Source organism: Chanos chanos, chromosome 1 (genome assembly GCF_902362185.1).
Source record: "Chanos chanos chromosome 1, fChaCha1.1, whole genome shotgun sequence".
In the NCBI taxonomy this organism is placed as follows: domain Eukaryota; kingdom Metazoa; phylum Chordata; class Actinopteri; order Gonorynchiformes; family Chanidae; genus Chanos; species Chanos chanos.
The window spans coordinates 49,086,530-49,105,044 of record NC_044495.1 but is presented as its reverse complement, the minus strand read 5'-3'; the positions used below and the strand labels follow the sequence as shown (position 1 = coordinate 49,105,044).

General features: G+C 43.4%; 1 protein-coding gene across 1 annotated transcript in view; it reads left to right on the top strand.

Annotated features, from left to right (window-relative positions):
• Nucleotides 1-18,515, top strand: part of tjp2b (tight junction protein 2b (zona occludens 2)) — a 42,486-nt gene that overhangs the window by 11,041 nt on the left and 12,930 nt on the right. The window contains exons 2-9 of the mRNA XM_030766852.1: nt 7,633-7,686; nt 10,240-10,364; nt 10,486-10,588; nt 11,041-11,632; nt 12,602-12,705; nt 13,139-13,292; nt 17,080-17,191; nt 17,495-17,625. Coding sequence (XP_030622712.1) covers nt 7,633-7,686; nt 10,240-10,364; nt 10,486-10,588; nt 11,041-11,632; nt 12,602-12,705; nt 13,139-13,292; nt 17,080-17,191; nt 17,495-17,625 — 1,375 coding nt within the window. The remainder of the gene's footprint in view (nt 1-7,632; nt 7,687-10,239; nt 10,365-10,485; nt 10,589-11,040; nt 11,633-12,601; nt 12,706-13,138; nt 13,293-17,079; nt 17,192-17,494; nt 17,626-18,515) is intronic.

Sequence of the window (18,515 nt, the reverse complement as noted above, 5' to 3'; positions counted from 1 at the left end):
AACTGCTTTGTAGCCTGTATGTTTAAAGCAGAAAGTCATCATTGTGCTTTATTGTATAGTTTTTTTGTTTTTTTTTAATGAAATTTGCTCTGGTACGTGCCTTTGATGTTGAGAGGAAAAGAGATGATCACAGATGAGGTGTATGGTGGGTAGAAACGGTCAAAGAGACACTGAAGAGGGAAAGCAGGTTGAAAAGGAACATTTATTTGGTCATAATACAAACCGTCGTATTTTTAGAAGAAAGAGCGTTTGCCTGGGAGTGGTCTTGCTCTCGTCGTGCGGGCCAGAGATCTTTTCGAGAGGCTCTCTCTTTAATCTGGACTGATGAGCTCCCTAATGGTTCTCAAGTGCTACCCATCAGCCCCGGGGGTGAAGTGGGCGGTTCCTTTCCCCAGCCTGCTTCCGCGTCTGATCTCTCTGCATTCGTTGCACAGGAGGACACGTCTCCAGCGGTGCTCTAGGTCTCGAAATGATCAAAACAAAGAGTGAGAATGTACCCCATCTGTGGGTGAACTGGTGTAAGCGTGAAGCTGTCCCCATTACTTACATATTCACCTCCAAACAGATCCTCTGCTTCAACTCCGAAAGAACAGTACAACTGTTTGAATTTAGACGCCGAGATAGAATTTGGAGTCTGAGGTTAAAGAGCATTTGGTTTCTTTTCTTTTCTTTTTCTTTTTTTTTTTTTTTGGCATGCGGCTCCATTTTTAAAAAATAAGATCCCATCTCAGAAGACTCAAAAATTTTCTGAGTACTAAATTTGTCCTCTTAGTTTTAAAATGTGTGAGTGTCAAAGTGTATCTTGTTTACACATCTGGTTTCAAACTTGAGTCTGTTCAACTTAATGCATCCTCTGGTTTTGGAACCGTAAAGAATATTTGATGTTTTCCAGCATCTTTAAGATTCCAAAACCAGAGAACACATTACTGCTTTTGAATATTGAATATTTGACACACATCCTAAACCAAGCTGGCACAGCTGTAGCCCACTGGTCCCAGTTCAAAGGTATCTCAGATTCACTTATTTCTTCATTTGGTATTGTTGGATGCCACCGTTTAAAAACATAGCATAGCTACAAAAAACACGCTCTCGTAAAGCAATAGGACAGCTGTTCTCATTATTATTTCATGAAGTAATATTCCATTTTTCCTGTACAAGGCAGTATGTCATGTTACATCCATTTGAAGTGGATCAAGGCTTTTTTCCCCCCTTTATCTGTGAAATGAAAGCAATTTTAAAATATACATTTAACTGTTCTGTGTCTGTTCAGTGTAGTATGTAAGTATATTACAATTTATATTATAATAGTTAAATTTGACATTTGACATGGCCGTGTTTCACGTCAATCAAAACGGTTTTACCAAAGGAACATGAGGCTATGAGGACTAGGGCAGTGTGTCTGTCTGTTTGTGTTGTTGTGTTGTGTGTTTGTGTGTGTGTGAGTGCATGTGTGTGAGAGAAAGAGAGAGAGAGAGAGAGGATACGCTTTGACGAGAATCAGTGATGACTAAACAGGGGGAAGCCTGTCTACAACTGTGAGGGCCACCTGCAGACAGGCAGAGCAGGGACCTGGGATACACACACACACACACACACACACACACACACACACACACACACCTAAATCTATTAAGAACTGGATATCTGGCACTTTATTTTACATTAAGGTTGCCTCAAATATTACACCTTAAAAAACTGATCTTATAATATCATGTCTTTGAAATATCAGTGAATGTTTATGACTGTGCTCCATGTTTAGGAAAAAAGTGCATTCCTCCTGTATAGATGGATACAGTACTTTTCTCAGACAGAGAATGCTTTATTCAGAGTTCTCTCTCTCTCTTTCTCTCTTTCTCTCTCTCTCTCTCTCACTGTAGTGGACAAAACAAAGCCCATTGTCCAGTGAAAGCCGTCCTTTGTGTGTAGCTTGGGTTGTGTGTGAAAGCTTTATCTATTTTTAGGCGTCTTTATTGAGATGACAAAGAGAGCGCTCTCGACGGGGCCTCCGCTTTCCAAGACATGGTGATTAGGTCAATCATAAAGACTTAACATCAAGCTCTAATTCAGACTAGAGCCAGAGCACCAAACTGACCACGCACCACCTCCCAGGTTTCGTCTTTTTATCATTCACTGCATGTGAAAAGCTCCTCCCCATAATCATACACACATATCTTTCTGAGCGGCGTAGCTCCCAGCCATGCTTACATTAGAATTTTTTTACTCTAATGATGGATTTTGAGTTCTTGGATTGAGGTTTTATTCGTGCGTTGCCATATCTGGAGGTTATTTTCCAGTAACGTTCATCATAATGAGTCTGTGATGTCTAGGGACATGACATATCGGTTTTTACAAAAATGACATTGTTTGTGTAAAAAAATGAGTGGGTTACTATCTTTTGTATATCTGTAACTCTGGAGCTCCATGTATGGTCTGAGCTTCTCAGAGTTGTTCTCAGGAAGTACATGCTGTGTGAACTCGTTCTGGCGTCAAGCTGAGCAGAAATGTTGAGTTAGTGGTGAAGCATGTGTGTGTGTGTGGACGTGTATGCGTGCGTGTGTGTGTGTGTGTGGACGTGTATGCGTGCGTGTGCGTCCTGAATGTGTGTGTGTGTGTGTGTGTGTGTGTGTATGGACGTGTATGCGTGCGTGTGCGTGCATGTGTGCACGTGCTTGTGTGCGCGTGCAGGTGTGTTCGGGTCCTTGTGCGTGTGTGTTGTCTGGCGGCCGGAGTTGAATCGAGGACTGGGCAGTAGGAGGTCGGCTGTTGCGTGGGGACGAGGAAAGGTCACGGGGTGACCTCGGTGCTGGAGCCCTCTAACTGTGGCCAGGTGTTCCCAGTGTGTAATCCCATGCTAATCTGCTTCACAGGACTAACACTACCTGAGTGCACAGCCAAGACCATTAGAGCAGGTTTTAGATCATCGACTCTGGCCACAGAATCACAGCTCGTATCTAATCACATCTCCAATCTGAATTATAGCTCATATCTGATTATATCTGCTCTCTTATTTGCTTTGATCTCAGTATTTTTGTCCTACATATCCAGTGACAACCCAGACTTACTGAAGCGGGGAAGGTTCTTCATGTTTGTTGAAGTATTATTCTTTGAGTAACATTATCAAGTTGCATGTGCTCACGGTGGCTAATTAAATGTAGTTCCTATCGTCGATTAAATCAGAAACTTCCAGCCTGATAGTTCCGTCCTTAATTAAATTCCCTCTCGTGTTGATTGCAGAAGGCAGTTTGATTGCTAACTGCATCACAAAGTCATCTATTCAGATAATGTCTGTGACTCAGATATTTTGAAGGTCGTAATTAATCACAGTGTGATTGGCCGTTCAAGGATCTGTTGACTTAATTTTTTTTTTTTTTTTTTTTGAGCGGTGGCATATGTTGCCCATGCTTGCAAGTCGGATTTGTTGGCTGATTCACTCCAAAAACAGGAAGAGGAAAACTTTACTGAGCAAAGCACAGTTTGAAAATACTTAACAACTTCCCTTTGTCCTGAGTGGGAGAGGGGTTTTTTTTTTTTTTTGGTTTTGGTTTTTTATTGTGTATCCTCTGTAACTGCATCCTCTGCAGAACTCTCATTTCTCTCTCTCTCTCTCTCTCTCCCTCTCTCTCTCTCTCTCTCTCTCTCCCTCTCTCTCACTTTCTCTCACGCGCTCTCTCTCTTTGTTGTGTATGAGTGTGAGTATTATTGTTGGTGTATGTGTGTGTGTGTGAATGTAGGCCAGCGTTGTATTAGAGTTACGTAAGACAGGGTGCAGGCTGAAGGGTAGAGAGGGGATGAGACCTCTCTGCACTGTCAGGTTGAGCTGTGTGTGCTGCTGTGGGCAGCCCCTGCCCCTGCCGCTCACACACCGGCAGCCACAGCGCCAGCAGGAGCGGCAGCGGCGGCGGCAGCAGCGGCATGAAAAGCACGCTGTGCAGAAAGTGGGTGCGTGCAGTGCGAACAACGCTCGGGACTCGCCCAGAATCCTCCGTGAGTTATTTTTAGCGTTTTTTTTCCCCCCGCGCTCTCTCTCTCTCGCTCTCTCTCTCTCGCTCTCTCTCTCTCTCCTCTCGCGTGGGCTCCCTTAATCTGTTTCCGCCACTGAGCTTAATTAGATTGGATGTCCGGGCGGCCATGGGGAGAGATGAGTCTGGACTGGCTCCCTTTCGCTGGCTGCTGCGTACGGCTCCAGAGAGCTCGGCGATGGAGGCGGCAAGGCGGCGCTCGCTTCGAGGTGCGGGGCGAGACGGAGGAGTTGAGGAACAGCTTCATCATCCTATACTCCCCCAGCCGAGTCTCCTCTTACCTCCTCAGACTGGTGGGGGCTGAAACTCAGACCTGTTCCGTGTGTGTCGGCTTGATCCCTTAGGATAAAGCATTAGCCGTTGCAGTTCGGAGAAGAAGATTGTCCTTTCCTCCCCCTCTTTTCACAGATCCTCACTAGTTGTCTTTTAGTGTCGTGGAGTTTTTTCCCTGAAAACACTTTGAGAGTGTTGACCCTGTAGCGTCCTGCGCTTTCGATACGAGAAGCGCGTGAAAGTTGTGTAGCGAGTTGTGCAGCGTGTGTTTGTAGTCGAAGTTGCTGTAACTATTTAGAAGTCGTGCTGTGTGTTCGTTTAAAAGCTCAGAACAGTTGTTTTGTCAGCGGCAGTGATCATTCCACTGAGAAATTCACCACAGAGTTTGATTTACTGCATTATTGTCAGGGCTTGTGTGTACAATTCTTTGCTTCTTTCTAGTCAAGCCTCAAGTTGAAATGAAAAATGTTAAGCGTTGTTTATTCTAACGGTGCAGTTGTGCTGATGCTGTAGTGTGACAATGCAGATCATTTAGGAGTGTCATTTTAGATTGATCATAATGCTTACAGTGGTTCTCACTGCCGGATGGTGCATTTTTGTATTGCAGTCTGAGACACTGCAGAAAGCTCACTCCACATCACCCATCTCTTTATCTTAGACTACAACAGACAGAGATTTGCATCCTCTGATCTACATCTGTTTTATACCAGGCTTTTGAAATGCTGTTTCTTATGGTAATTTTGCCTCTTATCATTTCTGTGGAGTGCGGGAGCAGGTGTGTTGCAGTCTCCGGGTCCCTCAGGTGTAAGAGGAATGTATTTTTAGCGTATTCGGCTGACGGTGTGAGTGCGAGTGTGCGTGTGTGAGTGTGCGTGTGTGTGTGTGTGTGTATGTGAACGAGAGAGAGAGAGAGAGTGTGAATGTAACTGCCGCACCATAATTCCCCATGCAGAAATTTGAATTCGATATCACCTCATCACGGTTTCGCTCGCCTGACGTTTGTCTAATGTTTTAGTCGTGCGCCAGTAGCCTTTGTCTTTGAATTATGATGCACAGTAAAGACTCATTAGCGGTAGTCAGCCCAGCGCTGCTGACTGCGTTTCCTTTGCTTCCAAAAGCCCTCTGCCCCGCTCTGGCCATAAAAATCAATGTAAATCTTCCACGCATTTCTTCCCATAGACCCCTTTTATCGTTGGAGAGCGAGTGTTAATTGACTTAATAGAAGATGTATTGTCTCACATATACTTTTGGTCTTAAGCACGCGTTTGTCTATGCAGTATTTGGAGGACCATAAAAACACGGTGGTTCACTGAGGCCTGGTTAAGGAGACCTCGGAGCTGATACGCCCCTACACCAGATTAGCACGGCATGTTGAGCTGCGCCTCCACGCCAGCCCGTAGGGAGGACTCCGGGAGAAACTGCGAACGGGGCCCCAGACTTTTGACAGAGGAGCCCGTGTGCCCGGGGGCCGTGCCCCTCTCTCAGGCGAGCTGAGCGGATGCGGCAGGGCTGGTCGGGGCTTTGGCCAGAGGATGGGGCCCAAGGAGATGAGAAGATGTTGACCTTGTTTTTGATGCGTCTCCTGAGCGAGGAGGAGCAGAGCCCAGTGCCGCTAGACGTGTTTTTGGGTTAGATATCAGGGGAATCAGTGTTCTCTGTGCCCACAGAGAAGACCAAAGCTCAGGAGGTTCAGGAGTTTTCATGGAAGTTCTTGACCGACGCTCTGATCTTACCGCAGTTCTTGCAGCGCTGACGTAACTTCTAAAACTATTCTAACAGACTCAGTGCCCGGGCTTTCTGTGGACTGTGTGCATATTTAAACTGTACCCAGTTAAGCGGAGATGTCGTTGTTTAGCTCATTCAGATGTCCAGTTAGATGCTTTTGTGCTGGTTTCCATAAGGAAGCTTGTTCATTTACGTGCCATGTCATATTGCATTTTCCATTACATATCTTCAGATGAGGGACTTCTAAAAAAAAAAAAACAAACCCAAAACGCTTCAGGCATTTTATTTGAGCTGTCACTTCATCCCTCCCCAAAAAACATACAAAATTATAGATCCACAAATCATTTCTCCATACTTATGACTCAACGCCTTTCTTGGTTATATTCCTAACAAGTCCCCTCTGTCCACACGATGAAAGAATGAAAACACAGGGAAGTCTTTGTGTGTCGGCACCCATCAGTGTCGAGTCGTAATGCAGTTTGTCTCAGTGGATTAGATTTGTTTTCTGCACAGTGCATTATTTGGGCTGCGCTAGAGAAATAAAACAAATGCACACGTCCACACTAATTGTGTGTTCGTGCTGAAGTCTAAGGGCAAATATCTGCAGGCAGAATTCTCCAATTAAGAGAGAGAGAGAGTGTTCATGTGTGAGTGAGTTAGAGAGAGACACAGAGAGATAGAGAAAGAGAGATAGAAATTGGTGTAAGGGGAAGAGATGGGTAGAAAGAGAGAGAGAGAGAGAGGTTGGAGCAAAGCATTGCTTAGAGAGAGGAAGGAAGAGAAAGAGAGAGAGACAGAGAGGGATTGGGACAAAGCAGAGGGATTGTTAGAAAGAGAGAAAGGGAAAGAGATGGAGAGAAAGAGAGAGAGATGGAGTAAATGAAACACTGGGTATTCATCATGTGTATAATAAGCCCTCCTTTACAGCTCCTCCCACCCCCTGTCTGAATGAAAGCAGATGTGTCTGGTCAGGAGCCCAGGCTGACTGTACCCTTTCTGTCAGAGAGGCAATGGTCAGTTTTAGGGCAGTATGTTGGTTGTCTCCTTGTAGATTGAACAGCATAGTATGAAGATCTTACTGGCTCCATTTAAAACAGGACATCATCATTAGACTGGTCTTGTTTTTTTTTTTTTTTTTTTTTTTTTTCTGGACGTATTGTCTGTCGTCAGAGCCGGTGGTTGTCTGTGTCATATAATTGAGTGCTGTGAGATGCAGCGATAGCCCAATGACTGCTTTTCAGTTAATCATCTCTATCGATCCGCGTGTCTGTCTGTTTGCTGTGAGCCCGGTACGGGACAGCCCCGAGGCTTTTAACAAGAGACGCTGGCCTTGTTTCCAGGACAGAAGACAGCCGTGTGACTCAGTCAAAGGCAGCAGAGTTCATATAGACCTGATCAGACTCACCACAAAACTACCTTCCCGTATACTGCTCTCCCTCTTTAAACGAACAACTCTTCTCAGTTTTCTCAGTAGACCCGCTCAATGCCACATCCATGAGGTCGACAGTTCCTCTTTGCTCCCTGAAAACACACCACATGTACATACACAAATTGACCAATCGTAATCGTTGGTTTCGGATGATTGACAGATATTCCATCATTTTTTTCCCCACAGACCTCAGGAATGGAGGAGACGGTTTGGGAGCAGTACACTGTGACTCTACAACGGGTAAGTGCACGTTTTACTCTCTGGTGACTTGTTATTCTTCCTTTCTTTGTGTATCACGTTTCTGGACGTTTTATGTCGTAGCCAGCCCAGACGAGGAAAAGGAAAAGTCCTCATCGTGTAAAAGGTGCCATACCACTGGTGTGAGAGTTCCTTGTTGTGCGGTGAGAGTTCAGAGAGACTTTGAAAGGGACCGGGGCAGTGGCAGATGTGTTTATGCCTCACCGGTCTCCACTCACATATTCACATGATAATACATAAACATGGTGGGTGAGAAGTTTGTTTGAGTTTTGGACCAGTTTCTTTTGGTATCCACTTCACAGTCACACACCCAAACATCTCCTTCCTTTTCTCTCTCCCTGTCTCTCTCTCGCTCTTGTCTTCTCCCTCTCTCTGTTTTTCTCTCTCTCTTTCTCTGTCTCTCTGTTTCACTTTCACACACACACACACACGCACGCACACACACGACCTTATAAAGACGATGACAGTCCGTTTTGCTCCTCCAGTGTTAATGGAAAAGGGTTGTTATCAGCCTGAGAAGATCACAGGGCAGGGCAGGACTGCCCACAGTCATGTTTAAACACACCCTGATACATTTATAAACTAATTATCTCTCTACCAATGACACATATAGCTGGCAAACTCAGCATGCAAGGCACACAACTGCCCGTTAGATTAGCAGAATAGATTATCAAAAGGCATTTGTGACTCATTTGAATGAAGAGAGAGATAAACGAGAGAATTCAGCTTGAAGTGGGTTGCAAAAATGACAGGAAGTCTAGTGTGTACCGAAAAGTACTCTCAGATCTTTCTGTTCCATTCCTGGTTTATCTGTTAAACGGACATCTGAGTATGATTGTTTTGGACACACATTTACAGAGTCTGTTTGTGGACAGAGTGAAATGCCTTAGTCAGTGCTCTACCCGTGTGCTGTCAGACTGGCCTCTCTCTCACATCATGAATGGGACAGTCTCTGAGAGCTTCAATGCAAAAGACATTTGCAAAAATGTTTGCAAAAGAGATGTATTTGACCTTTGTCATGTGAAAGCTGGAAATGTTTGCCTCCGATTATTTGCATGAATAAACTTGCAGATGTCAAGTGCCTCTACAGAAGAGTTGGGCGATACAATGATGTTGGTTTTATTTTTATCCACCATATGCTTGAAGGCCCCCTGTCAATAATGGGCACCTTTATTTTAGTCACCTTAAAGGAAAGCACCCCAAACAGCCCGTGCAGAGAGCCTAGCATCACATCCGGGTGGATGTTCCACAGCCACAGTTTCACACACACCAACAGAGACACAAGGAGATCTAAACGCATGCTTCTCAGAGAGCCAGTGAACAAATCCCTCACTCAAGCAAAAGCTGGAAAGAGGTGACGGATAGGCTAACCTTTTCCCTGACCAAAGATGTGGTTCTGATTAAAACAGTTGACTGAAGAAGACTGAGACAAACTGCAGATCCGTGTTATGACCTACCTAGCCACAAAAACTTTTCAGTCACTGCCATTCCGTGCCTGTATGCTGAATGACAGGAAAATATTACGGGTAGAATTCCAAAAGTAAACTTTTTTGCTATGGCAAGCAACTCATGGTCAAGCCATACATTGGATTTGAGTCTCTTTATCCATTTCACTTATGACTGGAAACTCTAGTTCCCATCTGTAAACATGCAGTCTATCAGTTGTTATTTTATTTGTATTTTAAATACCCTAAAATCAGTGTTTTCTTGCAGAGATACATTTTCTTGAATTTATGCAAATGGAGTAATATGTCATTTCCAGCTGGGTGTACTTTACAGTGAAATCGCGATAAATATCAAGGATCGTGATACTGAATAAAAATATCGTGATATGATATTTTGTCTGTATTGCCCACCGCTACTCTACAGTTTTTTGTTAACAACTAAAACTGTGTTTGAACCTTTTATTCATCTCTGTGGTTTTACTGTACAGTTGTTCAACATCAGTACAGCTTACTTGTCCAGATTAGCAAGCAGTTCCACAGCAAGCTGTCCAGGCCGGCAAGTTGCTATTGCCAAGGCATTGTGAATGTCCAGTTTATTTACACAGGCCTGTGCTCTAGCAGGAACAGCAGTCGTTACATTATTCTGAAAAGCAATGAGGCGGTAATGCGTCTCCATTTGTTCCAACATGAAACCATCAGCCGCAGCCTCTGCGATGGTGGCATGCAGTTCAAATGTGCACTCCAAGGCTGCCCTCAAACAGACTTTATTGAAAAATTCATCACGTAGGGAATTGGGATGACGGCAGAGGAATCTGTTTCAGCCAGGCAGTTTCTCTATAGAGCAATCCCCCCCCCCCACCCACACACACACACACACACTCACACACACACACACACACACACACTCTCACACACTCTCTCACACACACACACACACACACACCACTCCCACGTCGCTTCACCTGTGTTCTGTGATGTATGGCTTCATCATGAAGAAAACACTTTAAAAGACCTTTGAAACTGAGAGCAATTTCCTCCTCTCTCTCTCTCTCTCTCTCTCTCTCTCTCTCTGTCTCTCATATTCTGACAGGACTCCAAGATGGGCTTTGGAATCGCTGTTTCCGGAGGCCGTGACAACCCGAACGTGGACAGCGGAGAGACGTCCATCATCGTATCTGATGTGCTGCAGGGAGGGCCGGCCGACGGGCTGCTATAGTACGACCGCTGCATAAATCTGCATAACCTTATTCCTCTACACAGTGCTCAGGTTCTCTCCTCCGTCACTTTAAATACGTTCCACCACATTTTCCCTTTGTTTTCTTTTGTCTTTGCCCAGCGAGAACGACCGGGTCATACAGGTCAACGCCATCTCCATGGAAAACGTGCCTCATTCCTTCGCCGTGCAGCAACTCCGAAAATGCGGGAAGGTGGCCAAGATTGTGAGTGTGGACTTTTATTTGCCCAAGCTTAGTCCCCATTGCTCTGCATTTACTGTGGTGTGACCATCTGCTGATGCCGCATTTATGTTTGTGACTGAATGAGGAATAGTTTATCAGTGGGTGTTTTTAATTATTAACATAATGAGTAGTATTGTTATTAGTTAGATTCATTAAAAAGATCAAACCACTTATTCAAGGGCATAGACATGAGCATTCAGTGTTAACAAAGGAGCAACAAAATAAATGATCATTGTTTTGTAAACAGTGTGGTTTCCATAAGCATTACATTAATGCCAGGGTAACGTTTAATATAAAGCTGCTCTACAGAACTGTTATGCTGAATTGCACAGAAATTCAGACACAGCAGTCATTAGACTACTTATTGTTTTTGAGAAACTTTTCCCTTTTCAGCCTGTATAGCCAGACAATTTTTTTTGTCTTTTCATATGCAGACAGTGAAAAGACCTCGTAAAATCTCCGTACTCAAGCGTCCCCCGTCACCAGGCACCGATAGCCGTGACTACAACACGTCGGGCTACTACGCGGACGACACCCGGAGCGCCCACAGCGACCCCGACGCCGACTGGCACCGGGGAAACGGCGGCCTGGGCTACCCGCGCCACCGCGACCACAGCCTGGAGAAGAGCCGCGGCCCAGGCTACCTGGAACCGGACTACGAGCCCGAACGAGGGGGGTACCGGCGGGAACGGAGCCGGGGCAGGAGCATGGACCGCTCGCCCAGCCCCGACCGCGGATACCGCCGAGATGGCAGCCGGGGACGGACGCTGGAACGGAGCCCGAGCCCGGACAGAGGTTACCGCGGTCACCACAGCAGGGGGCGTGGCACCAGCCCCGCGGGCAGCTACGACCCGCGCAGGTACGAGCCGCGCTCGGACGACAGGATAAGCAGGAGCTACAGCAGGGACCGGCTGCAGGACCACTCGCCGTCCCCGAGCCGTGACGGGCGAGGACGAGATCGAAACAACTACGAACCGTTGGAGAAACCCATCAATGTCCTACTGGTCAAGAACCGACCAAATGAAGGTGAGAGAGTAGACTGGTATTATTTTATTTTTATGTTTAATACATCAGTAGTTTTCACTTAAAATACAACGGGGACTGAATATCATGCCTCAAAGAATAAGATTTTGACATAACAACGCTAGTACTTTTTTTATTTTATTCTCATGTCTGTTACATGAATAGTTTGTGCTTTTAATACGGGCATGAATCATTTTTAACCGCTGTTAGTAGTAAAATGGTACTGAATATTTCACTGAAGAACTACAGATGAAGGACTAAAAGTTAATGGCTTGCTTGAAAAGTTCCTCTGTGAGTAAAAGCTGACTAATGAGGACTTCACATACTTTCACATACATAATATAAAAACCCGATGGGCGCTCGTTGGCCGTAATGGGGCCAAGTGGCATTAGAGATGAGCTGTCTTTCACCGCTCACCTTCTCTTCACTCCTTCATTCTGTCTTATCTGAGTGTGACCGCAAAGCTTTAGACTGATTTATTTATGGAGAGGCAGACAGGAGGAGATGCTCACTGAAGAGACAGAATCAATCTGAACCCTTTGCATAATTTTCACAGAAATAAGCAGCACAAGCGAGCAGCAGGGCAAAAAACAAACAAACAAACAAAAAAATTGTCGGGCGGAATTTCATTATCAGCTTCCCAAGTCGAAATGTTCATTTCTGCAGCAGCATCTTTCATCAGAGTGTAAATGTCCTACTCTGATTGGGTGGTGTGTTTATTAGCTAATTCTCAGATGCCTTTTAAAAACTTTATCATCGGACCTGTTAATCAATAAAACACTTGATTTGGGCACCGGTTTGTTGTTGGTTTGATTGTCAGCCTTGTGATTTAGCCTACTGGTACAGCTCAGACACCCACCCCCCCACCCCTCCCAGCGTAGCACAAAACCATGAGGTGGAGGTGATTAGCTATGACCATATAAGGCCGTTTGGGTGGGGATTTACTGTTTCTGTTTATGGATTCTGTTTTAGAATATGGCCTCCGCTTGGGCAGTCAGATCTTCATCAAAGAAATGACCAGCACGGGATTGGCTGCCCGAGATGGCAGTCTGCAGGAAGGTGACATCATCCTGAAGGTATTTACCATATGTGCAATACTGTGTTTGTGTTTAAGTTAGCCTCAGAACAAGCTGTCTCTGAACCTTCTGGAAGTTCTGTCTGTTCTTTATCTATAAGTTCAGTATCTGTCTTTTCTAGCTGATGTCCTAAGGATTGTCTCCTATTTCTTTTCTTCACTTATTTCCTCTCTCTCTTTCTCTCTCGCTCTCTCTCCCCATCTACATTTTTTATTCTGTCTTTTCATCTTTCATCAGGTCTACCATGTCGTGTCTGTCTCCCTCATATAATTTCTGTTTCCAATTTTCACTCCGTCTGTCCTGCATGCTCTGACTCTAATACCGTCTCTCTCTCTCTCTCTCTCCCTCTCTCTCTCTCTCTGTCTGTGAAGTTATCACCTTTGCTGTTATTCTTTCCGTCTCTCACTCTGCGTCTTTTTTTGTGCTCTGATAGATCAACGGGACGGTGACGGAAAACCTGTCCCTGAGTGACGCAGGGAAGCTGATTGAGAAGTCGCGAGGCAAACTGCAGCTGGTGGTACAGAGGGACAAAAGACAGATCCTAGTGCGAATCCCTCCCCTGGTAGACAGTGACTCAGAGCCCGACGGTGAGTCTTAATCTCTGGCCCCGCCCCCTTGCCCCTGGCCCATCCCATCTGTCCCTCCCACACACAGTTAGAGTCATTACAGCCTTAATCAAGAGTGACAAAGTGTATCCCCCGCTCGTTCTCCAGCACCACACTTTATTAGTCAGATTTATCTGCTCTCATCTCTGTTATCTGCCTTGCATTAAAGTCGTGTGCACGTTTTTTTTTTTTTTTTCAGATTAATTGCTCGTAATGGCACACATGAGTATTGATGGGTTTAAAACGAGAATTTCCCAAGGATCTGACTTGAACGTTTGTCATCCAATAATTACAATGTTATTACTGTCCAATGATTTGACTTGAGCTTTCTCTGAGATGTGCTGAGTCTTGTTCCTCTATGCGAGGAGAAAGACATCTGATTTCCATTTGGTTTAAACAAAAAAAAGAAAAAACAAAGTGAAATTTTGATTGGTCAGTCTCATTTGTTTGAGGACATTGAGCACATACTGAGTCACACATGTTGAAACAAAGAAGAAAAAAAACAAAACCCCAGTAACTGATTATTTTCTACAAGAGAAATTCTATTTTGTGTGTTCTTTCTTTCACAGATAATATGTCATACTTTTAGCTGAAGGATGGCAGAGACACCACATAAAGTTTGGTTGCCTTTAAAACTAGAAAACCGTGACTGTGCCACAACAAACCTGTAAAGCCTTCGCTTCTCTGCACTTATTATTATTTTGCTAACTTCAAACTTTTAATACTCTCCTAAATCAATAAACCTATTTTATTCACTGTTTATTTCGTCTGGTGATTGCTTTAATCGTGTTTAAATAATACCAAAGCTCACTTTCATACAGATACCATCTTTTATATCATTTGTACTTTCCAATGTGAGGCATATTTTACTCGTACGTTAAGTTGTTATGTAACTTTATTTGTATTTAAATGCAAAAAAAAGTGCCCAGAAAGCATATCAAATTCATGTTTCCAGAGCAATCTGATAATCTGCTTTTTTTTGTGTGTAAGGAAAGACACTTGAGGTATCTCCATCCATTTAGATCACTCTGTGTTGGAGCTCTGTAGAGAGAGAAATCGCTGCCTCTGTTTGACTTGCTTAATACCATTTCACAAATTAGAAAAGAGAAATGATTTACAGCCTGTCATATGAATGCATAAAGACCTATTCCCTCCTCCATATAGAGTATCATAACTCAAACTGAAAGCTTATGAGTATCCCTTCCATTTACTGATATGTTGACATGGTGGTGACTCCAGGCCAGATTTAGCCTTGCTGTTGTACTTGTCTGTTTTGACTGAAACTATAGAGAAATTGCTTTACAGAGCATACTACTGTATTTCTCCATATCTTCTTTATTTTATAGATTTGTTTAATGCCAATTTCTGAAACATTTGAGTGTCTTGTTTTAGTACTGTATGTTCGTGTGTGTATCTTAGTCTGTTGGTGTTGTGACAGTTTGAGTCATGCTGTTGTCTATTTCATTTTCATTGTCTACCTCAAGTTCATTTTCATAACTGTGTGTCTAAGACAGTGAGTGAATCCGTCTGAGTGAATTTGAAAATGGATCTGAATAAGTGCAGAATAAATAACTGTATGTGAGTGTGAAAACTGGAGATGTTTGCTGCACTCTGCGTGATTTCACTGTGAAACAGGGGGTCTTGTCCCAAAGGCCAGGGATCATGAGGATGTGAGAATGTGTAATCAAGAGGAGGAGTTTTTATGTGCGTCGACCTCTGACCTCGTAATCCAGACCATCCGACTGAGACTCACACAGAGGGATAATCTGTAACAGAGAGGAGATTTCTGCACTGTCTGTCTGAAGCCTGTGTGTGCGTGCGTGTGTGTGTGTGTGTGTTTAGATTGTTGGCCGAATGCTTGATATTGTTCTCTCTCATTCTCTCCTCTCTCTCTCCCTCTCTCTCTCCCCCCCCCCCCCTCCCTCTCTCTCTGTTTGAGTGTGTGCGTGTCTGTTAGTGCGTGGGTGTGCATGCATGCATGTGTGTGTGTTTAGATTGTTGTCTGAATGCTTAACATTGTTCTTTCTCATTCCCTCCTCTGTCTTTCCTCTGTTTGAATGTGTGTGTGTGTGTGTGCGAGTGTGTTTGCGTGTGCGAGCACATGTGTGTGTGTGCGTGTGTGTACGTGTGTGTGTCTGAGTGTGTGTGTGTGTGTGTGTGTGTGTTGTAGGATAGTGAAAGAAATGGAGTGTTGACCTTACCCAAAGGCCTTTGCCTTGTCATTGAGGACAGTGGAGGGGTGTGTGTGTGTGTGTGTGTGTGTACAGCTGCTGTCTCTGTGTGGTTTGGGCCTCTCCCAGAGGAGACACCCTGTAATTTCACCCTTTCCCTCTGGATAATGATGCCAAATTATCCTAGATTTCCTCCCCTCCAGCTCAGAGAATATCCTGTTTACACAAACACTGAAAAATACCCCCTTCACTTGTATCTGTCACACTTCCGGAACTTTATGTTTTGTTTTTTTTTTTAAACTCCAAAAACTTTTATGTTTTTCTTTCCCCCATTTTTCAGCTCTGAATCTTTATTTATATTCTGCTAGTGCCCACTTTGTTCTGTCTCAGCACACTTCTGTTAGTCCTCCAGCCCTGTGCATCATTCACACTCCTGGCTGCTGTGTTAACAGGCGGCCGGGGCCTGGTTTATTTGTGTCATATGCTCTTCCGTGGAGTCTTATTTTAGATTGAAGATTGAACAGGCATGCTGCACTGCTGGCCACCGGCACTGTGAAGAGCCCTGAACATGCACTTAGACTCACCAGCAAAAAAAACACAGTAACTGACTCACTTCTTGCCTCTTAGTCTCTCTGTATCTTTCTGTCTCTCTCTCTTTCTCTTTCTCTTTCTCTTTCTCTCTCTCTCTCTCTTTCTCTTTCTCTTTCTCTTTCTCTTTCTCTTTCTTTCTCTCTCTCTCTCTCTCTCTCTCAGAATGATTGACACTACTGATCAGAATGGCTGGGTGTCCGTCTTCATGGATTTAACCTTTTGCAGATTAATGAAAATGTTCTTCAACTGTCCTGGTCTAAGTGTTACTCTTACATTCTCTGTCAAAACAAACAAATTGAAATCTAAAAATGGGGAAAAAAATAATCTGATTTGGCAGTGTGTGTATAACATGATTTGCTTTGGACCAATACCTAAGGAATACATGTGAGTTGATGCGGTTTCTTAATGACATGGGTGACTGGGACAGTTTTCTGTAGCAGTCTGTCTTTCTCATCTGTTTCTCACTCACTTCTCATGTTGGACTCAGAGGGTGTCTGGTTCTCTTAGGTTTCCATCCACTTCTCACAAGTGTTTCGTTCTTCTCTGCCTCTTTATAACACAGCCCTCAACTTCAGCAGTACACTTGTTTATGTTGGTCATAAAATTACGTGTCGCCATTTGTACAGTAATCTTATTTTACAGCATAAAGAGTTAAGACTGTTTTGAAAATAACTCATTTTTTGCATTAGACATGTTTATGGAGAAATGCAAGATTGCATGCACGGACACACTAAAATGGCGTAATGATGGTTAATTATAATATTTTGAATTCTACGGTTTATCGTGTGGTTTTATGGCTGTGTTATGATGGGGCAGATGTTACTAACTTCTCTCAGACGCACTGTGACATTAAGGCCTGAGTTCTGTGGTTATGGGGACACTAAATCCTGTTTTTTGTTTTTGTTTTTTTTTTTCTTGGGTCTCAGCTTTTTTTTGTTGGAGCAGATGAGTTATTATCAGAAGCTCAACCACCTCTGAACTCCCATCCGTCTGTGTTTCGTTTGCAGATATCTCTGAAATGGAGTCGTACCATTCCTACTCCCCTCAGGATGACCAAAGGTCACGGCAGTCTGACCTCTCCTCCCACTCATCTAATGACATACCGCGAGAGAACCCAAGGTTAACCTATCTCATCTCGCTCGTGTATCTAACGCTGCTCTTTTTTTATTTCACTGCACACAAATGACCAGCTATACGTTGAAAACTAAACAAACTGAAATACAATAAGCTTCTACAATAAGATTCTCAAGATGCCAATGATTACTACTAATACTGTTATTAATAATAATAATAAAATTAATAATAATAATAATAATAATAACAATAAGCACGTAACAGTGTCATTGTGAAGTCCTCTGCAGTAATGCTGTTTGATGTGATTTTTAAGTTTAGAGTTTGCTGTTGTTTTTTTCCTTACTCCAGGGAGGATCCTCAGAGCAGACTGCCCAAGCCTGTCCCCACACCCTCTCCCCTTAGGGCACCAGAGGGGCAGCCCACAGCCCAGGAGGAGAGAGCGCAGCCGCAGCCGCAGCCGCAGACGCTGGAGCCTCCAGGTACTGAACGTGTCCTATTAAAGCTCCCTGCACGCTCCTGCTGGAAAGGGCTGTCCTAATACAGTCTGACCACTAGCTACGGCTGCCAGGAGCTTTCAGATTAATGATATAACACAGAGGAAACTTTAAGCAGTGTTAAGATCCATTAAAACCATATCTTACATCAAGAGCAGCACCTGTGAAGTTGCATGTTTAGAACCTGGCAGGCCCTGTGGGAAAAATCATATTAGATACAGGATAAGACATCATATCTTAATTAAAATCACATTAGATACAGAGTAGCACATCATATAAAATCATACTTGATAAGAATAATACATCATATATAGATTAAAATCTTGATGGATACAGGATAAGGCATCATATCTTGATTAAAATCACACTGGATAAGAATAATACTTCATGAGTTGATTACAGTCATGTTGGATACAGAATAGTATATCATGTCTTGATTAAAATCATACTGGATATGGAATAACACATCATATCTTGATTAAAATCATATTAGATACAGGACAACACATCGTATCTTGATTAAAATCATACTGGATACAGAATAATACATCATATCTTGATTAAAATCATATTGGATATGGAATAAGACATCATATCTTGATCAAAATCATATCGGATATGGAATAACACATCATATCTTGATATAAAATCAGATTGGATACAGAATAACACATCATATCTTGATTAAAATCCGATTGGATAAGAATAATACATCATATCTTGATTAAAATCATATTGAATAAGAATAATACGTCATATCTTGATTAAAATCATATTGGATAAGAATAATACATCATATCTTGATTAAAATCATATTGAATAAGAATAATACATCATATCTTGATTAAAATCATATTGGATAAGAATAATACGTC